The sequence below is a fragment of the Sceloporus undulatus genome, chromosome 1 (assembly GCF_019175285.1).
Source record: "Sceloporus undulatus isolate JIND9_A2432 ecotype Alabama chromosome 1, SceUnd_v1.1, whole genome shotgun sequence".
Classification (NCBI taxonomy): domain Eukaryota; kingdom Metazoa; phylum Chordata; class Lepidosauria; order Squamata; family Phrynosomatidae; genus Sceloporus; species Sceloporus undulatus.
Genome location: NC_056522.1, coordinates 245,960,009 through 245,983,462, shown reverse-complemented (window position 1 = coordinate 245,983,462; position 23,454 = coordinate 245,960,009). Strand labels below are relative to the sequence as shown.

General features: G+C 38.4%; 1 protein-coding gene across 11 annotated transcripts in view; it reads left to right on the top strand.

The window, feature by feature from the left end:
- The window catches only part of BIN1 (bridging integrator 1), a 157,070-nt gene that overhangs the window by 100,522 nt on the left and 33,094 nt on the right, over positions 1-23,454 (top strand). For 7 of the 11 annotated variants that reach the window (XM_042452073.1, XM_042452099.1, XM_042452117.1 and 4 more), the window contains exons 6-12: positions 4,575-4,682; positions 6,272-6,364; positions 12,155-12,240; positions 12,534-12,609; positions 14,803-14,885; positions 18,630-18,674; positions 22,377-22,521. In XM_042452073.1, coding sequence (XP_042308007.1) covers positions 4,575-4,682; positions 6,272-6,364; positions 12,155-12,240; positions 12,534-12,609; positions 14,803-14,885; positions 18,630-18,674; positions 22,377-22,521 — 636 coding nt within the window. The remainder of the gene's footprint in view (positions 1-4,574; positions 4,683-6,271; positions 6,365-12,154; positions 12,241-12,533; positions 12,610-14,802; positions 14,886-18,629; positions 18,675-22,376; positions 22,522-23,454) is intronic. The other 4 variants (XM_042452107.1, XM_042452160.1, XM_042452084.1 and 1 more) reach the window with 3 other exon arrangements.

Below are 23,454 nucleotides of genomic sequence, written 5' to 3'. Positions count from 1 at the left end.
AAATACCTCAAAATCAGATTTTAAAAATCTGATTGCAGTGATTCTAACAGATGTTAATAAGTATAAAAGTCTGCTGAAACAAATGTGTCTTCAGTTGTTGGTGAAATATAGACTGATTTCATATCTTTCAAGATTTTGGGTGAGCATCAGGGAAACACCATTCAGTATGATGACAACATGCTCTCTTACTCAATTTCTTGATCAAAATTAACTGTTGTAGTTTGCTGGATGCTACCTGGGTCTTGAACATATATGAAGACATTCTTTTCTATAATTATCTCTTTTGGGTGTGTTTGTTTTTTGGGCATTAAACTGTGCCCCTGGATGTGGAGCAGTCCCCCCCCCCCCACTGTCTCAGGATCTTAAGCATATATAAAATGATACACTTATGGGCATCAGGATCTCTTCAGTCTTTTCCACCCATTTCATCTCTTATACTCTCAAAGCAAAAATGTTCCAATAATGAAGTGATTCCTCTTTTTTTTCAGTTTTAGGAAGAGCATTAGAAAATAGAAGTAGTTAGGTACTGTTCTTATTTGATTCCATTCCTATTTGCTCACCATGTGCAAAGGTTCATTCTGCATCACAGGAGGTTAAAGTATATACATGCAGATTAGACTGTGTAGTTTTAAAAAGCCTTTGCAAATCTTAATTAAATTTTGTGCAATTCTAAATTTGAAAGCTAAAAGGAGTATCTTTATTTTTAAAAAAGGAGAGGGATAGTTTGAGATTTTTAAACAAGTTACTTAAACAGTGAAGCAAAGAACACCACACAAAGTGACTTTTGTGGCTGAATTATCCCCTGGTCATTACATGAGCTCTTCCTGCCTATTCATGGTAGAATAGAATTCTGTTCCTATTTCATTTTGTTTTCCATCAACACCCTTTCTTTCTCCAAGGAAATTTAACCAGAAGGGATCCATGAATGTATAGTTGAAGAACTGGTTGCATCTGCTAAAGTTCTTACATATAGGCACACAGTGGTCAGTGAGAGCCCTATGCTGAGAACTTTTCTCTCCCAAGCATTGGCTCCTATGCTGCGAGCTTTCCTCTTGCAGTAGTGTTGAGAAGGCTGAAAAGGAAATGTATTTTCCATATGACGGCACTTGTAACTATGTATATTCCCAGTTGTAAAATGGCTTTTTCCAAGTGAAATCAAATACTCAGTTTAAACCCACTGCTGCTGGATCTCAGAATAGCGACAAAACCAAGCTGTTTCCCTTTCTCTGACAGCTATTCAGCTTGTAAAACATTTTGCAAAAATGTTTCATTTGTTTTGAAACAGCTAATCAGGGACATCTGTTAGCAATGTTGTAAAGATAAGGAGAGCCTTCTCTTCATAGCTGACAGCAATGAGACTATAGTGTGTGCACGCACATGCATGTGTATGTTTATGTATGTTTATGAGAGAGGGGGGGGGGGAGAGAATATCCCTCTGCCTATACAGTTCACTTGGTTAATTTGCAAGATAATTTGGACAAGACTGTGAATATGAATACACGTGAGTGTGGATCCCATCTTTCTTCCAGTATAGAATCCAAATGGCTCACAACATAGATTAAAGCAAAATGTGGTTAAGACTCAATCTTAATAGTAGAAAACCTGAAAAAAACAACAACTATTATATCCACTAACTTAAAACCATTTAAAAGCATTCAAAACATTAAACAATAAGGACCAAAAGGCAGTGGATAGTGGCAGGGTGGGATAGAGGAAGGAGCAGGTACAGTTTAGCATCTTTGTTTTGTTCAGAAGGCGAACCATGGAAGGGATTCTCATCTCATCTCTAAGTAGTGTGTTTACTTTAAAGTAAGTGTGCATAGGATTGTTGCCTTATCACATATAATTCCTGCATAATGCCTGCCTGAGGACTGTAGTCTGTGCCCCAGCAGTGGGTCCAATACCCTTTGTGAGGGCACAGGGGAGAAATTTCTTTGCTGTGGCACACCAGGGGTGGAATGCCATCACCTTGCAGGCTGAAATCAGCTCTAATGGCTTGCTTATTTCCAGTTCCACGTTAAAACAGGTTGTGTGTGTGTGTGTGTGTATGTGTGTATGTGTATTCTACTGATTTTGTCCAAATGTGTACAGATTTTGTTAATTTTAAAAATATTTTTTAAATAATTTCTCATTATTTTAAATTTTGATGTTTTTCTAAATTGATTTTATCTGTAAACCACTCTGCCATCCTGAGTTATAAGGAGGGATATACGGTAAATAGTTTAATAAATAAATAATAAATAAATGGAATATCCATGATTTTCCTGCTAGCGATCCACTTAGGATAATTAAGCTGAATGTCAATGACTTTGCTTAAGTTTACTTCATAGATCTCCCTAGTCTATGTCCAGTAGTTCCTTCATCTTTTGGCTCTCAACTTTTGGTTGTAAATGAATCTCAGCCTACTTTCTCTTTCTTTATCCAATAGGAGGTTTCACCTCTTCTGCATATATTTTTTCATTAGCCACTGAAATTAGTAGGCAAATATTTCTGGTATGTTTGGGGCAAATTATTGATAAATTTGGCTTCCTGGCATGGACCATTTCTAAACTGCCACATTTTCAATGCAGTTGAATTCTTTAAAGATGCCCAGTGACTCCATTCAGAGCAGTAGGGATAATTTAATTAGACTAGAGATGAAGAGACTGAATTAGATGAAGCATGAGTGATGTCCAACTGGAAGGCCAAAAGGACACAACATAATCTCTCGAATGATTTACTTGGTCTGTTAGGCTTGGCAGATGCAATGATTTAATGCCAGTTGTTCCAAAGAAATAGCTACTCCCGCTTCGATCTGTCGGGAGAGGCGGGACAATATAAATAAAACTTATTATTATTATTACTTTCTTCAGTGCATAAAGTTGATTAGGTTGAGTGAAGATTTGAACCCCATGACAAGGTAAGGTTCATGGCTGCCATGTGCTATAACTGCCATGCATCTAGATCAGGGAAGGGAAGGGCTAATTTTCTTATTCCATGTCCCTTGGTGCCAATGACAGACCCCTTCCCACTGGGTTTTGTTCAGAGGCACATGGCTTGCTGGTTAACAGACTTGTTTTGTTTTGGAAAGACTACTGACCTCTGCTGGTTGGTCTTTTAGTTAATACATTTTGAGAACCATGACATGATATAATGTGCTTAGAATTGTTTAACAGATTTATTTATCCACACTCTGAAAAATGAACAGAAAGATGCTGGCCTTCATTCTGAATATAGCAGGATGAATACAAAAAAGTATCATCTTGGCAGAATGACAGGGAATGATTATGTCAGGGAATATTTTAACAGTAGAAATTATAATTAAGTCAGTTGCAGCTTCTTATAATTATCAATCTGAGTTCACAGTGTTCATATAGAACAGCAGATAGTTCTTACTTCATGGTTTATGGAGATAATTTTACTACACAGTCCACGGTGTTTCACATTCACAAAAGATCAGGATCCGAGTCCCATAGATGTCCATGCTTGTTATAACTTTTGAGTGCTTTTAGTATTTCCCAATACTGGATGATAGGATGTGCTATGCTAACAAGAGATGCTGGTTGTTTACATTCCTTGGGGTGGTTAATGAGCTAATGTATGGGGAGTAGAGATCAGTCCAGGAGCGTCAAGGTGGGTCTCATGACAATGACTGGTACAGGTTTGAAAGGAGGGGCAACCCTGAAAAATATAAGGATGTTTTATTTTGTGAGCAAATGGGATGCAAGCCCACTCAACTTCTGAATTACTAGATGCTTTTATTAAACTGTGTAATAATTGTAGTTGCTTTAGTCCTGACAAAATGAGACTACTCTAAACATATTTGGCTTCTGAATAAAGCTTTTCTCTTTTACTTCTGGTACTTGGATTTCTGAACTGAAGTGATCCTGTACATGACACACATACATAGTAGAAATGGTATGCCTCTGTTTTATAACTGTATTTGGGCTTGTTACAAAATTAAAGCCTTTAACCTTGAACTAATTCTTGATATGAGTAGGACTGGCTGGTTTATCAAGGAGTGACTAAGTTTATTTGTATGCATTAGTGAACATGTCCTGGAACTTCAAATGAAAATCTATATGTTGTAGTTAGCATATTCTTATGAAGAGTTTAATGGAAAACCTGTCCACCTCTCATAAATAGACATGAATGAACCAGCAAAGGACCTGGAGGAAAAAAAAGGGAAATATTATGTATGTTTCTTAAAAAAAAGAGAGGTGGACAAGTTAAATTAGTAAAAATAAATTTGAACACCACATGGCTGAATGTATGGTGCAGTTTTTGTTGACCACATGCTCAGACGCATCCATCTCTACATGTTTTTGTGTTTGTTTAAGCAGTACTTGGCAGTGATGCTGTGCAGTCATGTACTGTATACACATTTCCCCATACAAGAAGAAAATGTTGGAATTAATGATCATGCCACCTTACTATGTTTCAGCTAACTAGCTTTGAGACAGTTGCAGGGGTGTTGGCATGCAAAGCAGAATGCATGTGAGATGGAATGCAATCATTTTCAGTTCACTTAATTATATGGCTCCAGTATTCAGTAATGTTCTCCCTCTTTTTCTTTCCCCTTCTACTTCTTTCAGTCTCGTATTGCTAAACGAGGAAGGAAACTTGTAGATTATGACAGTGCCAGGCATCATTTTGAATCTCTACACACTGCAAAGAAGAAAGATGAAGCTAAAATTGCTAAGGTAAAGAAGTTTGCTAGAAATGGCATATTACTCTCTCTCTCTCTCTCTCTCTCTCTCTCTTTCTTTCCTTCACCCCCACTGCAGATAAACTTTTAGAGTATTGCCACTGATATTGTTTTTAGTCTGAAATATGAAGGGTTTGCAATTAATTTCCCATTTGAACAAAATATTGTACTTGCATCTGTAATGTCTCTGGTTGATCTTTCTTTCATTTTCCAACTCCCCCCCCCCCCAAGCTCTTTTGAGGTGTTGTTGAACATGAATACCAGTGTGTGATTCATGAGAAATGTAATTATACTACTTTGATAAACAGCACTTAAGATGATATTTATAGCAAAGGGGACAAGCCAACAGGTGCATCTGATTGTTTTGATGACATTAAATGCAAAAGCCGGGGAATCTTTGAAGAATTAAATCTGCTTCTTACAGTTTAATTGGAAAGATCTCCCTAAAATACTATTTTCTAAACATGAAATGCATTTATGTTTCATATACACTTTATACATATAGCCTGAAGGTAATTTTTACATACAATATTTTTAATAATTTTGTACATGAAAAAAACTCAATTTTAGGTCCAGGAACTGGCCTGGACATTTAAATGTCTGTTAGGGCAAACTCTGGAGAAAACTCTGGATTGTAAAAACCCTGTAACAAGGTAAGATACCCCAAATCTGGGGTGGATAGGGCCATGCATTGTGTGGCCTAATCACCCCAGATTCAGGGGAGAGTGGGCTTTTAAAGGTTTTTTTTAAAGTATTGTAGACAAGCTTCATGACTTTGGGGAGCCTTCATGTGTCCATATATAAATCTCCCTGCATCAGATGTTCAAGCTGACATGTGGATGGTGTGGCATGGAGGTACCATGTCTCATTGGGAATAAGGCCAGAGTCGTGACTCTTGAGCCCCTTGAGGTTCCTAATGTCCCTTCATGCAGATAACACATGTAGCCCACTGTGTCATCTTCTGACCTGAGAAGGGCTTTGGTACTTTAACCACATGTGTGGCAGGGAGATGTTTGAATGGTGTGGCTTTTTCCTTAATTCTGAATTGACAGTAAAACCAGCTCCTATCAAGCATTTTTGTATGAATCCTGCTGTTAAGGCACATTAGCCTCTTTAAAGAGCAGGATTCACTAGCCATGTTAGGTGGTGTTAAAATAAAATCTTGTAAATTTCAGAGTCATCTGCATGCTTGTAATAATAAAGATGTGGTCTCTTAATCCTGACTTTTCTTGACGTTGCTACTGCCTCACAGAGGGGAAACCCTTCTCTGAAGCTGGAATTTGTTGCCTTCTAAATGACTAACAGTTTCTTCTCTGTTGCTCTCTGCAGCTGAAGTATTCGTAAGCTCTGCTGAGTGTTGGTGTTCTTTGACCATATTATGGAGTGTTAATTTACTGTTAGACTTGGCATGCTGCCTAGGATTCACCCCTGACTTATCCCTTAATGCTTTCTTTCTCTCCTGTTTGTCAGGGTTTGTTGGCTCAGCCTGACCCTATAACACTCTTGCTGTTTGATTTTTGTTTTTGTTTTTTTAAAAATCTCTCGTCTTTTTCTTGTTTTTGTTCTCAAAACACTCCCACACAGCCTGTCTCGTTGCTTGAGAAAGCTGCGCCTCAGTGGTGCCAAGGGAAGCTACAAGCGCATCTCGTAGCTCAGACTAATCTGCTGCGGAACCAGGTGACAGCCCAGCCTACCCTGCTCTCTAACCTTGCATGTGCTGTTTCTGGCTGAAGCTCTCATCTTTATCCCCAGGCAGTGTTCACTTTAAGCAAAAGAGTGTCATGTGGATTTAAAATAAGGTTCAAAATAAAACAAAATAAAATCACAAAACCATAGAAGTTGTACTTCTTTTACGGAGATGTATATGGTCTTCCATCTTTAGCTTCCCCCCTGTAGTGCTTGGTTTATTCTTGCTGTTCATGAATTTATTACCAGTAGTAGGGTGGGAGGAGCTAGGTTAATGGGACGGTCAATCGGAAGACAGGATGGAGGTTTGCAGATCAGCTGTGTTCCATTTACATGCAAAGCCAGCAAATTCTAATCCTAAAGCAACTGTTTTACCTGAATGGCCAACTGGTAGTGCCCACTCATGAAGCAGTCTGAGGACTTCAGTTACCAATTCCTGGTCTGATGCCATTGCTTTCTAAGATGCTTGTACAGTGGTACCCCGGGTTACGAAATTAATTCGTTCCGCCGCCGCTTTCGTAACCCGAAATACTTCGCAAGCCGAAAAACCCATAGGCGCTAATGGGGAAAAGCCGCGATTTCGTGTGAAATAGCGCCGAAAAGCACCAAAAAATTTTTCGTAACCCGAAAAAACCTTCGTAACCCGGAACAATTTTTTTAAATGGATTTTTTTCGTAACCCGGAAATTTCGTAAGGCGGCGCATTCGTATCCCGAGGTACCACTGTATGTTTGACTTGGTGAGGTACAGAATCAGTGTTAAAGTGACCTGCACATTTAAAAAAAAATCCCCTGCTTCCGTTCCTTTTGTCCCTTATTCCCATTTTCAAGTTGATGCTGACTTATGACAACCCTATTGTAGGGTTTTCTTGGCACAATTTATTTAGAATCTGTTTGTAGTTGCCTTCTTCATTGGCTGAAAGTGTGATTTGACAACGTCACTTGGTGGTTTTCCATGGGAGAGTAGGAATTCAAATCTGGTTTCTTGGTGTTCTTGTACAATGCTCAAACTACTATGCCACACTGGTTTCTAATCTTTAGAGATAACTTTAAAATTGTTTATTAAAAAGGCTTTACAGAAATGCCTCCCTTTCTCACCATTTCATTCAAATGTGGATCCACTCTCATCTACATTTCACCCTTCAGTTGCTTGTCCATAATTCTTAATCAGTCTTCTCCCTCCATCAAATTTAGGAATCATTCTGTTTATGAACCAGGGGTTATACATGGTACTGCAATGATGACCTTTCCTCTCTCAGGTATTTGACAAGCAAAAAGAGGAAAGTCCATTTTATACCTTCAGTATCTATATAGATATTGTGATTTTCAGCTTCTGGATGTACATCATATTCAGCTTTCTCTAAAATGTTTTGCAGTGGGATCTAGAGCAAGCAATATGATATTTTCTTCATATTTTAGATATTTTATATTTTGGATTAGCAATAAGGATTTTTCTAGCTCTAATTTACAAAAATCGCTGGCTTAATATAAATGCCGGTTAAAATCCAATTTTGCTAAGAATCCGAAAGATTCCACAGACCTTGGGAGAAGGAATTTGATAATAAACCAAAAAATGTTATTAGGTATTTACTTGCTATGGGGAAGGGAAACAAGGTCATTCCTTGGTTATTTTATTTTGGCATTAGACATTCTTGGGGTGTGGCTGGAGGCCAGATGATGTAACTGGCAGATGAAGAGTTGAGTAGAAGAGAAACAGAAACAAGCACTCAGTGATTAGAGGACAAAAATACATTGTTGTGGGTAGAAGGAAGCAAATGTCTTGCATGTTGCTAAGAAACCCATTGGCTCTCTTGAATTGGTCAATGAATCAATTGCTGCTTGTGTATTCACAGATTCTGTAAAGTATCTTCCTCAACCTGAGTCCATAAGATTTGGAGTGCAGTTCTCATTATCCCTCAGAGTTGTCCATGCTGGCTAGGACTGTATATATAGTCCAAAAGCATCTAGAGGGATATCAGTTGGGCAAGGTGACATGAAGTCCAATATTTGAGTTATCAGAACATTATAGGAGGCTACATCAGTGTGTACTGTACTTCTTTGCCTATGGATTAATTTGATGCAAAGAAGAAGAAATGCATCTCTGTATGTATTGAGCTGGGGATTTTACCAGTTTATTATGTGTGTATAAATATATAAAAGCTGTCTTGAGGTTTGCCCTAGTTGGAGCAGTCAGGCTTTCAGATGCAAAGTTAAATTTCTGGATCATTTGTTGAGTTTCCCTGGAGATGATGCTCTGAACTAAATTATCATAAAGAAAAACTGATTCAAAGATTAGCTTCACCTTTTTTTTTTTTTTTTTTTAAAATAAAACGTTTGAGTTTGGACTAACAGGCTGCTTTAAATTAGCAAACTGCTGGAAGGAGTTTGGATCATAGTAGTCTTGATGCTTTGCATGAAGAGTGCCTCAGATCTGTGCTAACTTGGTATTCATGTCTTAAACCTGATCTAGGGCACAAAAGCTGCTAAGCCCTTGACTTGACAATGTTTGAGGTACATTTTACAGACTGTAATCAAAATGTATCTGAATCTTTAAAAATGTGAGTAAGCCCTTCATTTCTTTCTTTCCGTCATTTCGTCATTCCCCCGTTCTTTTTGCACTCTGACATCAAAGATTCTTGGGGAGACAAGGGCCTCTTATCTTACAAGTAGTTAAAAACAAACAAACAAACAAACAAACAAAAAACATGGAATGTGGTCCTCTCTCTTAGATAAACAAGAAAAATGAGTGGAAGTGTCCAGAGAGCTATGGCAGAAACAAGTCCCACTGTTCTCTTTTGGAATGTGTTCATTTTTCAGGGCAATAGAGAAGAGTGGGTGGGATGATAGTGACAAACTGCTTAGGACAGCAAATTCCTGTCCTTACGACTCCATTGAAATGCTGACTAGAAGCAATCCAGATGCTTGTTTTGTGTAACAGGCATTTGACCAGCGACTCATCAAACCAAGTGTTCCAAATAAGCTCTTTTCTTCATCTTGCTGGATCTGTGGGGCATAATTTCTTTTTACTGTGCATGTGAATTTCATAACAGAGCTGCAAGTAAGATGCAGTATGATTTAAGACTGGGGAAAAATGCACACCTCCAAATCCAGATTTTAGATCCTGATTATTAAGCTGGAAATCTGAAGGGAATCCAAATGGTGTCAGTAGTAGACCTTTATGATGAGGAAGGAATGGGACAGCTCAATCTGTTTTAGTACAGACTTAAATTGACGAAAATTTCAGTGGGACTGCTTTAAGTACCACATACCTACCAGCTGTCCCAATTTGCCAGAACAGTAACAATTAAACTTTTCTCATTCTACCTTTTCAGCTACTTTTAAAATGTCTTAGGTCTTCTTTTCTACTTTGTTTCCTTCAGTTGCTGCAGTCAGAGTTCAAAATGTAAAAGTAGCTTACACTTAATTAACTCAGTAGCAGGTTGAGGAGGAGAGGGCAGACTTTTGCCCTTCCTTATAGCCTCAGGCAAAAGCAAACTGCTGCAGCTTCTCCTAGCTTGCACGATCTTCCTCATTAATACCTTTTGACATATTGACTACACTCTGATGTTGCTTGGCCACTTGTGTCCTGGTTTTATTCTGTGAAATGTTGGTGGAGATGGTAATGCTATGTCCAGATCCAACCCATTGTTTCTTTACTCTAAGAATATAATCTAGTTGCTTGTGGGTTTGCTTTCTTTTTATTGCATTTAAACTGGTGGCAGTAGGTTTATTGTTTGTTTGTACTGTACCAGGCAATAGACTACTTGTGGAAATGCCCTAGTTTCATAAAAATGTAGTGTAGGATGTAGTCTTAAGACGTAGGCCTTGAGCATGAAATAATCGGACCAATCCAGTCTTTCCCTCTGATTGTGTCACTTCCACTTCCTTATCTTGTCTTTGTCTATTAGATAAACATGTTTGTTTTAAACTTTAGAAATGCTCTATAAACAAACAAACAAAAAACCCACCAACAATAATAATACTGTTTGGTTGGCAATGTCCCCTCCTCTCTGATGGTTATGTGATCCCCATGAGAAAACAACAGAGTCTGGAATGGGCCTGAGAGTTACTTTTTGGTTATTTCTAGAGTGAACGCTGCCTTGGGTGTTTCTCAGTACCCTGGGATGTCACAAATAAGTACACCCTTACATAGATTGTTTCTTGGGGTTCTTTGAGCTGTTGAATGTTAATGGTTTTACCTGCCAGTAGTATAAAAGTTTACTGAGTGACAAAGTAGTTTAACAGACAGCTTCTGTGCTCCAAACCAGAGAGCCTTGCTACCTAATTCTGACCATGAATTGATTCAGTTGTTCCTAAAAATAGCTTTGCCTATATTTTTCTTCTTCTTTCAGCATACACAGGACAATTTTTTTGTAAAAAAAAGTATTCATACTTTAAAATAAAAGTCCATTAGGTATCAAACTTTCTTTTAAAAAAGCCATCATGCTAGATTTATAGCAACCATCTTCCCTACAAAGGGATATCTGTGCTTTAGCCAAAAGATCTGCTCTGTATTCTAGAGTGTTTCTGATATTAGTATCTTATGATAAGTTGGAATCTATCTTGGAATTTTGGGCAAGGATAGAAAGTCCAGAATATAGGCCTTCTTTGACAAGATATGTATCCAGAGTTCTGGTTCACAACAATAATGCATTTTATAACCAGTCTACATAGGCTTGTGGCATTCCTGCTCTTGTGTTGCAGTATACCTTAGTTGCTTGTGTGTGTGTGCAAACTCCCCCCACCCTTGCATTTGAATGGCTGACTAGTTTCACTGTTTATCCATATTGTACTAGGCTGTGGGCTGCACCAAATTAAACCTCTGAAACAAAATTCTTCCTGGTTATTATTACATGTGGTGTATTTGGCTCTTTATAAATCTTCCCCAGTGGTAGCGTTAACCACATGGGAAGTGTCAATCATCTATACAGTACAGCTTCTCATTGAGCTTCATACTGCAGTATTTTCATTTGCCTAGAGCTGTGGATACATGGTAACACTCATTTGTCTCCCCCCCTCCCATTAGTCTAGAAGTCTTTTGGTAAAATAATTTGGATGTGGAGCTGGTTACTAGACAAGTTGTCTAGAAACCTCAGTATTTATTACATAAGCAATTTGTGTGTTTGTGTCTTGAAACTGGAATTCACATAATTATTTTGAGTTGAGGAACAGAGAGAAGGACAAGGCAGAAAATTAGAAGGTAGTATGAGGAGGGTTGCTTTTCATAATGGGAACCACTGAATACAGTGTGTGATTAGACTAAGTTGAAATTGGAACTTCTTTTTAAAAAATGGTTTCTATTTGCATAAAATTCTAAAAATGAAAAGCTTAGTTTAGTAAAGTAGGGCTCTGGAATTCTATTTGATTATGCAAACCCACATTTTGCTATTGTGACTTGTATTATGTACAGTAAGTTCATGGAGCCTAAATCTGAGAGTGGCTTTAGATGTGACGCAAAGTAACATGATAGACAAGCTCAAGGCACATAAACTTCTTGCTCTCTCAATACACACAAAGCACGTTCAGAGCCACTTCAGAGATGCCTTGAGATTTATTTCATTTTGGTCATTTGGGCTTTGTTACTTCAGGCCTACGTGATTTCCTGTAAATGAGAATCCTGCTGCTCTATTGATATGGATCATGGGAGACTCTTCAGCAATCCATTTCGTCACCAGGGATGTCCTAGGCTTGACTCACAGAACATGCAGTAAACTCAACTGAGCTCTCTCCTAAAACAACATCATATGCGTATGCCAATAATTTTCCCCATCTCTCTCCTGTAGGCTGAAGAAGAATTAGTAAAAGCCCAGAAAGTGTTTGAGGAGATGAATATTGATCTTCAGGAAGAGCTGCCTTCGCTATGGAATAGGTGAGACTGGAGGCTGCCCTCTGCTACATTTGTGTATTTACTTGGCAGAGTGCAACATGAAGCAGCCCAAGAAATCCCTCTCGATTGCTCTGGTTCCAATAAAGGTCAATTTTAATCTATTCATATGGTTTCATTTGCTACATGGAGGTCATGTGGACGAGTTCTGTCAGCCACTATGATTTTGCAATTCAATAACTAGAGGAAATGAGAGTCTGTTAGCAGCAGGTGACATGGGGTTAAAGAAAATCATCCACTTGTGCCTCTACTAATTTGTATTATGTTTCATTTGCCAGTCGTGTTGGTTTCTACGTCAACACATTCCAGAGTATCGCTGGGTTAGAAGAGAACTTTCATAAGGAAATGAGCAAGGTAAAGATGGACAACACTCTTCTCCCTGTTAGGGACTATTAACGTGGTACCTGGCTTTCCCCTACATCTTTTCTTAACCACTTCTCAAAGTGCAGATGCATTTTATTGATATGAAACAATTCTTACTTTGTTATCAGGATCTTTCCCATAATTTCTCCACTCCCAAGTACTTTTATAGCTACTCTAAACTCTAAATTTGAAGGATTATGATGTACCAACCTCAGTAAAACTAAGCAACTTGGGGTCCGGCCAACGCTTGGATGGGAAACTGCCTGAGAATGCTGTCAGTGATGCCTTGACTTCCATCAGCAGAAATGAAATAAAACCAAATAATTCTATTCTATGGCCCTGCTGCTTAATTTTTTGATAGGCTTGTCTTTTTTTATAACTTGTAAATTCTACCACCCAATTCATGTTTGCTAAATAAGACTGAAGCTATTTCCATGATACTTGGGAGTGGGAAAAGATGTTGGGGGTGCATATGACTTATGGGACAGTTTCTCCAACCCTGGGGTAGGTTATACCTGCACAGGTGAAAAACATTTGCACCCTATTCCAGCACTGACTTGTTTAGACAATGCAAGAATTTGACAATGCAAGAATTTGACAAAGGTTACTGAATTCAGTGCAGAAATAAAGTGCACTTTAGGAGGTTCTTCAGTGATTAACATCAAGTTTTGTAACTCATACAAGGCATCTGTAAGCATTTTGTGGGGTAGCAATATAAATCTTGTAAGTAAAAACAAGTAATATTGTTCAGAAAATGACTCACAGTCACTATGAATATACTGATGTTTTTAGCTATTGACAGACATAAAATCAAACTTCTGATGCACCTTTCAGCTAGGAAAAGATATATTCATTGTATCTGTCTGTTATCCAACAACTGAGCCAAGAGCCTGGAACAATTGACAGCCAGCCCTCAGGTTGTATAGGGTACAGGCATTCCCTGCCTTTCAATGCCTTACTTTTTGACACTTGGGTGTTTTGACAAATCTGAATTATGGCTACATACTGTACTTCAACCCTTGGTCTTCAGCTTAATCACACATTGCTGCTTTTTCTTTCTCAATTAACTTGGCATGCTGGTTTTCTTTTCTCTTAGTCTATTCAATATGCTGTTTTTTCCCCTTCAACTTGGTGCCATCTGGTATTCAGGCTAGTTTGCAAGCTAAAAAAAAAAAAGACTGGGTTCAGCTTTTCAACAGATTCTGCTTTTTGACAATCTTCTGGTCCCTAACTCGACAGATAGTCAGGGGTTTTCTGTATGTTGTCACATGACTTGGAGGGATCTGGACATGCAGAATGAACATGCTTGGATACTGCCAGTACTTTGTGTAGAAGCATCTCAGCAACTTCTATGAAACTTCAAGGGTGCTCTTTAAATACAAGCAAAAGTGCTAGGACCAGGTTAAGACTAACATTATGCTTAGCATCAGTGCATTCTGTCAATAGTGTACCTTTCATGAGCCCAAATTTTGGACACTCATGGTACTATTTGGTAAAAGATTTTATCCCCTTATTGTTTCTCTCATTTTTTCCTTGACAAAAAGTTATGTGCATGAAAGCTGTCTAGCAGTATTTGTAATTTATTAAAGCCAGGTGAGTTCAACTGAATGGCTGCCATGGCAGGCACATGGCTGCCGGCATAGACGTAATCTCTGTTCCCCCACAGTGAATGCTGGGCTTGGCTTAACATGTTGTTTAGTGATAAACTGTGGTTCCATAGCAACCATGGCTGCAGTTGCAGGCAAGTTTCCTAGCTGTAGATGGGAAGAGAGAACAGAAGGAAGGCATTAAGTCCCAATGAGAAACAAAACCCCTGTGTTGATGCAAGGGACCGTAGCAATACAGGCATGTGATTGAAGGGACAGAGGGGGAGAAAAGGCAGGAAATAGAAGAAACATGAGCTGAATTTGTTTCATAAATTAGACATAGATGTTGCTCATGTGGCACCTGCTTCTGGAAGTCAACCAATTGTCCATAGTGCTTGAAGCTTTTCAATTATGTGACCATGACCTAGGGGGAATGTGAATGTGAATGAATAGACAGCTATTTCCCATGGAATAATGTCCTCTTCTTCGAATCTTAGGTGCTTTTTAATGCATTTCTGACATACCCCCCCTTTTTTGAGGTCTGCTTTGAATCTTTCCTTCTGCTAAGCTTTAATTTTATTTTAAACATTTGTTTCAGCTGAACCAAAACATGAATGATGTCCTTGTGACTCTAGAGAAAGCACATGCAACGAGTACCTATCCTGTTAAAGCTCAGCCAAGGTTAGTAAATATTAACCAATGTTTGTATCTCAAGGAATGTGGGAAAAATTTGCATTTATGGTAATGTCAGGTGGGGGATAGCTCTATACAGTATTTGTGTTTGTCTTGTTCTCTTGACTTACATTGGTCATTAAGCATGCCTCTGATCTCTCTCAGCATTCATCCTGCCAATACAGGTATTGATTCACCCAATGCATTTCTCACCATTTCAAACCACAGACATGTGTTTCACTGTATGGGTGCCATTTCCTCACATGAACCAAACAACACATGGTTTTTAATATGCACTGAACATGGTGACATATGCATCAATTACTATAAAAAATGGGTTTGTTCAAAAACATTTTCTTAAATATGATTATACCTGAAGGCAGAAACGGAGAGATGATACAAAATAGGTGGAGAACAATTCTTTCTTTTTTAGTTGAATGAGGTTTTCACCTATGGTTGCTACTTCTTTTAAACAGCAGACTGACACACAGAAATCTATCCTTTTTACTCTGGAGTTAAGTGAAGGGAAAAACCAATTTCTCTGTGTTGGGCTGTTCTTTAGTGGCATGGGGCAAATTCCATTAGAAAAGAGGCAATGTTTAGCACTCTAAATTTCTTTGAATTATTGTAACTTAGCCTGTAACTAAATTAATCACACATTCTTTCCCTGTTTATCCCTACCTCCCCTTCCCACCTTTTCCTCTGTTTTTCTTTCCTTTGTCCAATTTTAGTTTGTAAGCTCCTTGGGGGCAGGGACTTGTTGTCTTGAACTCTGTAAAATGCCACTTTGATGGTGCTATATACATAATAATAATAATAATAATAATAATAAATTATAACTATTATAATAATAAACCTTATTCTCAGCTCTGGGGCTAAAGGCTGGCCCTTTGAGCTCCTTGGTTTTGTTACTTATGATTCATATTATTAAGGATTGGGGATCAATTTACGATAGATACATTTTCATGCACTTGCAAGTTCAGTAAGTAATGAATGGACTTAACACAAGACTAAATGCATATAGGACTGCATGCATGAGGGCCTGACATACTTAAACAGTGATGTGCAGCTCAGGCACCAAATCAATTTTAAATTGTTAAGATTCACACAAACACAAACACATTGCCACCAAACTGGAAAACTATGGTACCGGGCTTCTGAACAAGACAAGATATTAAATCCGCAGTGTGATTTTATAACCTGTCTTGGTTAATTAGTAGCTTCCTGGTTTAACTGATTACACTATACATGGAGGAGTGAAAGGGATGCGTGAAGAGGCAAAAGTTTAATTCACATCTCAGTTTATTAAGTTTTACTTAAGATGCACACCTAAAGCTACATATGGTAAGATACTGTTTCTATGATAGCTATTGAGTATAAGAGATTCAGGTCAGGCTATTTATTATACTCCTACTCTTACTTTTGTAGTAGGAAAGCTCTTGTGTTGTGGAAGACAAAACTAGAACAAGGTTAGAAATCATGCATCAGTTTCTGTTTCTTGCACACTCTTTGAGGAACTCACCCAGGATTGTACTACCTCTTTTCAGCCAATTTAACGTGGCACTCTTTGTAAAGAAATTAATTGTGTCTGTTATATAGTTTTGTTTCTGAGGAAACCAAGACAGCTCAGGAGAAAAAAAATAGAAACAAAGTAGAATCTGGTGGGATTGTGCATATATATTTTCTCTTTCTCATTCTCAACTCTTACAGTAAAGGGGAAGGTAGGCCTCACTTGGTGGATGAGATGTCCTCTGGCTCTCAACCAAATGCATGAGTGATGAAGCAATTTGGGAACTCAGACTCCCAGCTGCTGTGAGTCCCAGTTGCTCTATGAGCAGTAATGAGATGAATGTGCCAAGCCAGCGCTGGGGAAGGGATGACTATGAACATTGCTTTCAGAGGATAAATGGAGGGTAGCCTAATATCTTATCTGTGGTAACCTGCTGGTTTACACCCATACTCCCACATTTTTGCCAAATCAATCAATCAATCAATCCATATTAATATTAAAGGGAATTGTCTAGCTGACATGAAGGAGTCTTGGCATTTTTATACTCTTGGCCTATCTATGGGACATTTTCTATACCCCAAAGATACAGAGTGATTGCTTATAGACCATTCATGAATTTTACAAAACAGACTTGGGTCAAAAGTTTAAAATGAAAAAACAAAAAACAAGGCCAGGAAGAATGGGAGGAGAGGGGGAGAGACTGATATAAACAGTTCCATACTGTTTTTTACTTGCTGTAAAATACAAGCCAGGGACAGTGTCACAAGCACAGAGAGTAAGCTAGAGAGCAAGAGATGATCTCAGGGCTGATTCTGTAGGATGCAGTTTTATATACATCTGATGCAGTGGACAATTGTCCACAAAAGCTTTTGCTGAAATATATCAGTTAGTCTCAAAGGTGCTTCTTGATACTTCCTCCTGTAACCTTCTTTCTTAATCTTGTACACACTTACCCAGTGAACCTAACTGAACTTACTTCTGAGTAAAAATGCATTGAATTGCTCAATTTAAAGGCATCGGAACTTGGGAGAGAAAAATTTTGTTTGATCTCTTTGATTTAAGCTTTTTTTTAAAACATTGCTGCTAAGTAAGATTCCATGTATCTTCAATTCAGTCGTAATAGTAATCTCAAGGGAGTACTTTGGAAAGAATTGTGTTATATTTGCAGCAACTTTTTTGTTGGTTGTATTGCTGTACTTTCTGTGAGAGGCACCCATTTACCCCAACAATAGATTTGAAGAGAATGGACAGGTCTTCACAGAAAAACTGACATGATAAAAAGACTGGACACAGTGGGGCCGAGGTAATATTATACCAATTATATTAGCAGGGGAAAGAGAGCCAGGTTGGGGGTGAAGTTTTTTAAAAACTAAATATTTGCCAATAGTTTAAATATAACAAGTATAGGAAAGGAGTTGGCATTCTCTGAAGATGCCTGCCACAGATGCTGGCAAAATGTAAGGATTAAACTCTTATAGAACATGGCCACATAGCCCAAAAAACCCACAAAAAGCTATGGATGCTGGCCATGAAAGCCTTCGACTTCAATACTTAGATAATTAGCAGCAACTTGTTGCCTGGTCAGAATTGTGGGTCATGATTTCATTTTGAGGAACTACTTGACTGGCCATATCTACATAGTTAACATTACATTAGTGTTCTGGGAAGAACCTCTTGGTGATTCCATGCTATATTTAAAAGAGAACACAGATTTCTGGGAATACAAACTTAATTCCTTAGAAGACACAACTGATTGCTGTTGTGTTGGGTCAGGTTGGACTCACCATTTGAAAAAAAACCACACCACAATCTTCGGTAGATTTCTTGGATTCCTATTTGTTTGTTCATCTGTATTCTGTTTATATCCTGCCTTGCTCATGTGAGTGGGACTCAAGACAGCTTTAAACCTTCTTCTACCTCAACTTCTAGGATTCCCTACATGCTGTCTGATATAACTTTGACGTAATTGGAGGGAGGGATGGTGAAAGGTAGAGTGCAGATGAAAGCAAGGGGTTCTCTTTCCATTCCATGCACTTGATGGACATTTCTCCACTGAAAATGTCCAGTGGGCGTCTTCCCTGCCAAGTGTTTCTGATACACAGTGGGAAGTGGCCCTGTAGGTTATCTTTGAATGGATATCTTCACGGTAACTACGTTAGCTCATGCACGGAATCTTCACCTTTCTTTCTCATTGGTTGAGCCGTGTTGTAATGGAGATCACTTACGTGTGCCGTCCTCAACAGAAAGAAAACTAAACTGTTCTCCAGACTGAGGAAAAAGATGAGCAGGTACCAGTACGGCGAGTTTCATTCCTCATATGCTCTGATTTGGATGCAAAAGTCAAATACCAGGCTGCATTCTAACACCATAGTTCCTTGTTAGCTTGGTGACTGTAATTGAGTGGTTTGCATGATCCAAACTGATTTTGTCTTGAAGTTGTTTTTGATTGGATTTGTGTGGCTGATTAAACGAAGTAACCTTTTATTTTTTTTGTCTTAAAAATGATTTCCCATACTTAGCATGGAAGACAATCCTTACATTTCCCATGGTTTAGAGGAAGGGTGATGCTAATGTCTTGAGCTTTGCATTTTTTTGTGTGTGGAAAAGTTTATACAGTACATAGTCTAGATAATTTTAACAAGGCCAATGTTTGCTTTAAGGGAAGACAGTACAAGCCTTTGGATGAAGACATAAAACTTACTTTTCACTTTGATGCCTCCAACCCTGCCAGCTCCCATAATGAACTAGTAGCCATATATGGCAGGGTTTGAACTGGAATGGTCCATGTTCATGGCAGAACTTTGACAATTTACTGCTTTGGGCTATTGCTCCCAGAAAACCTCAGCTAGCATTGCATCTGTAAAAAGATCCAGCTTTGTGTATTGCTGCAGTAGAAATGGTGCTGAAGAAAGCTGGTAGATATTAGCAGTTGACAGTGACAACTCAGGAGCAATACACGTGGAGATGTGCATAGTTGCACATCTCAATAAACATATTTTTCTGTGTGTAGGGAATGTCTGTGTAGCTAGATACCTTGTCAGATGTTGTCTTATATCATGTGCAGTGCCTTTTTGCTGTAAGAGTGGTGAAATCACAGCACACCTAATATGCTTCATCCTCATCATATGGTTTGTTTCCCTGAAAATATTACAATTCTGAAACTTGTTGCCATATCATTGTGCCCTAGTGGTGCAGTGGTTAAATGCAGTTACAAAGCTGTGAGTTCAATCCCATAAGGCTCCAGACTGGCTCAGCCTTCCATGGTTTCATAGGTCAGTAAAATGAGTACCCATCTTGTTGGGGCAATTGCCTACTGATTGTAAACCACTTAGAGTGCTGAGTTCACAATGAAGTGATACAGAAATGTAAATGCTATTGCTATTGCTATCATTGCTATATGACCCAGATTAACTTTTTGAGCACAGGAAGCTTCTGAAAGCCTTGTTATAGGCAAGGATGAAAGTAAGCCAGAGGAGGGAAGGAGGAGAAGGGACAAAATAGGAGCTTATCACTTTCTCTTCTCCTAACCTGGTGAGAAAATAAATTGATTTTTCTTTTGTGAGATCCTTTTCTACCTCCTTATGCTCTTCCTTTTATATTCTGTGGCAGCCTAGAATGGCATAACTGTGTTTTTTTGTCTTCTTCTGTAAAGGTCTAGTTTCAATTCTTCTGAAAAGGACTAGTTCTGGTTTGTTTTGAAAAGCTCTAGTTTCAGTTTCAGTTCTGAAAAGGCTAGTTTCAGCAGAATTTATCAAATTAATTTCTTCTTGCATAATCCCCAGAAACAATGCAGAATTCAAAGACGTGATGTTTTATTATAGTGTGTTCCTATACTAACTAGCCTGCTAAATAAATATGCATGGTGGCTGATGTGACTTGAATATTTTACATTAAAATAGAGGGCTCATAAGTCTTTATCACACGGGGAAAATCAGCAGGTTTAAACAATGATTATCCCATGAAAATTGTGCAATGGTGATTAACATTTTCATGCAACGTCGCAATTAAAGTGCCATTATCCAGGGAATAAACAGGCAATAAACAGCAACAAAGCATTCATGGGTAAATCTTGTGAATGATTTGTTGCTGTTTATTGCCTGTTTATTCCTGGGATAATGGTTCTTTAATGTGTGTGAAAATGCTAATTGTGATTGCATGATTTCATGGGATAATCATTGTTTAAACTCCTGATTTTCCCCATGTGATAAAATCCATAGTTTCTTCCTTCCCACTCTCTTATTGCTCTGTGTGTCCTTAGATAAGATTCAAGAAGTAAAACAAGTCCCAATGAGGCAAACAAAAAGCCAGAAGAAGATGGTTGTGGTGGAAGCTGGTGCTCTGCCCTTCATCACTGGGATCCCTATCATCAGTATAACCTTCCATCCATCAGAAAGCTCCAGTCCAAGAGAACCAGGTCCCAAGCGTGTTTACTCAGAGGCACTTCCCACTGAATCCAGTGGGATTTACTTCCTAGTACTAACACTCAGACATAGAGAAGATCTGAGTCTCTGCATAGTGGTCTGTTGCAAAAGTGACTGGATTGTAATCTTTTAAAAAATGTTGTTGTGTATGTGCTTTCAAGTTGCTTGTTGACAGTAATTTAAATACATGTGTCCCTCCACATTTGCGGCTTTGACTTTTGCGGATTTGATTATTCATGGATTTAATTAATATGTTCTCTCTAGGAATACCTTGGTACTCCAATGCCACTCTATGGTCACCTTTAACCAAAAGTCGCACTGAAGGACCTAGAGAATCCTAGAGAGAACACTTCTCTAGGGATTTGTAGCTCCTCTTGCACAATTCTGTCAGTCTGGCAGATGTTGACTACAGAGTTGTACTGAAGGACCTAGAGATTCCTAGAGATGTGTTATCTCAGGTAAAAACATAGTGATTTTGTTATTTGCAGTTTTTCCATATTCACAAAGGTCCTGTGCCCCATACCCCTGCAAATGTGGAGGGACAAGTGTACTGAGATAAATGTGGCGTGGGAAATAAGGTTTTGTGAATGCTTTCTAAAACCACTGGGATTCAGTGCAGCTTATCTGCTCTATTCTTGATCCTTCTACGCTGTGCTGTTCAGATATTAAATCTATTCTCTCATCTTTTGTAATATGACTGCAAATGCTATGGCTACTACTCGAATTACTTTCATGATTTGGAGATGGAAGTACTTATTTTGCAATACTATTGTGTGGGAGGACAAAAGACACGGAGTCAGGTGGTTAAAATGTGTCTGCCTGCTTGGTATATTATCAGAGGCCCTGCTTAATTTGATTTGTTATTTTCTGAACTCTTAAAGGGCAATAAATTAGGCCAAATTACGTGTGACATTAAATGTATAGTGTGGCATTCTTTGTGTCAAGATTGGGACCTCAACATTTGAGAAGAAATTTTTTATACTTTTTCTTTCCACACTGAAGCAATAATTAAAAACAAACACCCACATGGCTCTTTGTCATAATAAAGAGATACTGTGACTGGCAACTTCCCTTGTCAAATATTGGCTTTTATTACTGAATGATGATTGCTGGCATTGTGGTGTGGTAGCAGTGGACTTTGTCTATCACACATTCTTCCCCCACTCCCCTGCCATGAACTCTATAAGGGATACACAACATACCAGAGAATGTGTTTAGCATCATCTGGATTTTGGCCCTGGGATTTGCACTGCCCTGCAGGCCAGGTTTTCATCATCAGAATCTTTTTGGTTCTTGCAAAAAAAGGGCACTTTCTCTTATTCTTAAATAAGAACCTTGTCATATGGGTTTGACATTGGATATTGATTCTGTTTTGTCTTCAGACAGAAGGTGTGCATGCATTTGCAAACACACACACACCAATCCACAATCAATATGAGGTGGTACACCGTGAAGTGTTCCCAACGATGCAGGAGATAGCAGTATTCAAAGAAACAACAGCTTCCAAAAAGGCTCATTTTTAATGCTGATTCTGGAACTTTCTCTCCCTTTCTTTCTTCTTTCCTGCAGTGACAGTACAAAAGAAAACAAAACTCCCTCATCTCCACCTGATGGGGCTCCTATCACCAGCCCTGAGACCAAGGCAGTCAACCATGAGCCAGAGCCATCCACTTTGGATACATCTGGGGGAGGCATCCCTAAGTCTCCATCTCAGGTAGTGAGGGTTGTTGCTGCTATATTTTCTTTCAGGACAGATGTATCAACTTCATTCTTGGTTGAGTTTCTATTGCTTCAACTCTATATAAAATAATTGTCTTCCCTCCATTGTTCTTGTTCTTCTACAGTTCTAAACCTTGAGCTTCTACTCTCCTTTCTCTGTCTAATGTTATTCTATTTAATCCAGTCTTGCTGTCTAGAAACAGACAACAGTGCTGCTCCTTGAGCAGGAGCATGTGTATATTAAGAAGGATTTGATACAGTCGGCCCTTCTTATACACAGATTTTTTATACACGGATTCAAGCATACATGGTTTGAAAATGTTCCAAAAAAGTATAAATTTACTTTGATTTTCCATTTTTTATAAGGGACACCATTTTGCTATGTCATTATATTTAATGGAACTTGAGCATACACGGATTTTGTTATACACGGGGGATCTTGGAACCAAACCCCAGCGTATAACAAGGGTCCACTGTACATAATAACTGTGGTATATGATTGTACATGAAAGCAAGAAGAGGCATGGCTGACCTAAGAGGGTTTGAGTTTGCATAGGCTTTGGCTGAACTTTTGACAAGGGCCATAAGTGAAACCAGAAAATACAAGAAAGAAAACAATGATATGTTTTTAAACAAACAAATAAAGATGGATGGTTTTATTAGTTTAGAAATTTTCTTGTCCCCAGTGAAGAAGAAACAGATAGATAGACTGGGTGGGATAAGAGATTAACCAAAATGTTAATTTTTGTTTCTTTGGGAATTTATTTTGTTTTCTTCTATACTTGCTGAGGGACAATATGGCAACTATGGGCCTGATTTTGGATTCTTTAAACAGATCAAAATTATTTTGCGTGATCAGCTGTGTGATTGCAAAAGCTAATCAAAAGCTACAGTAGTCATGCAAAGTGAGCAATTGTAAAATGGCAAT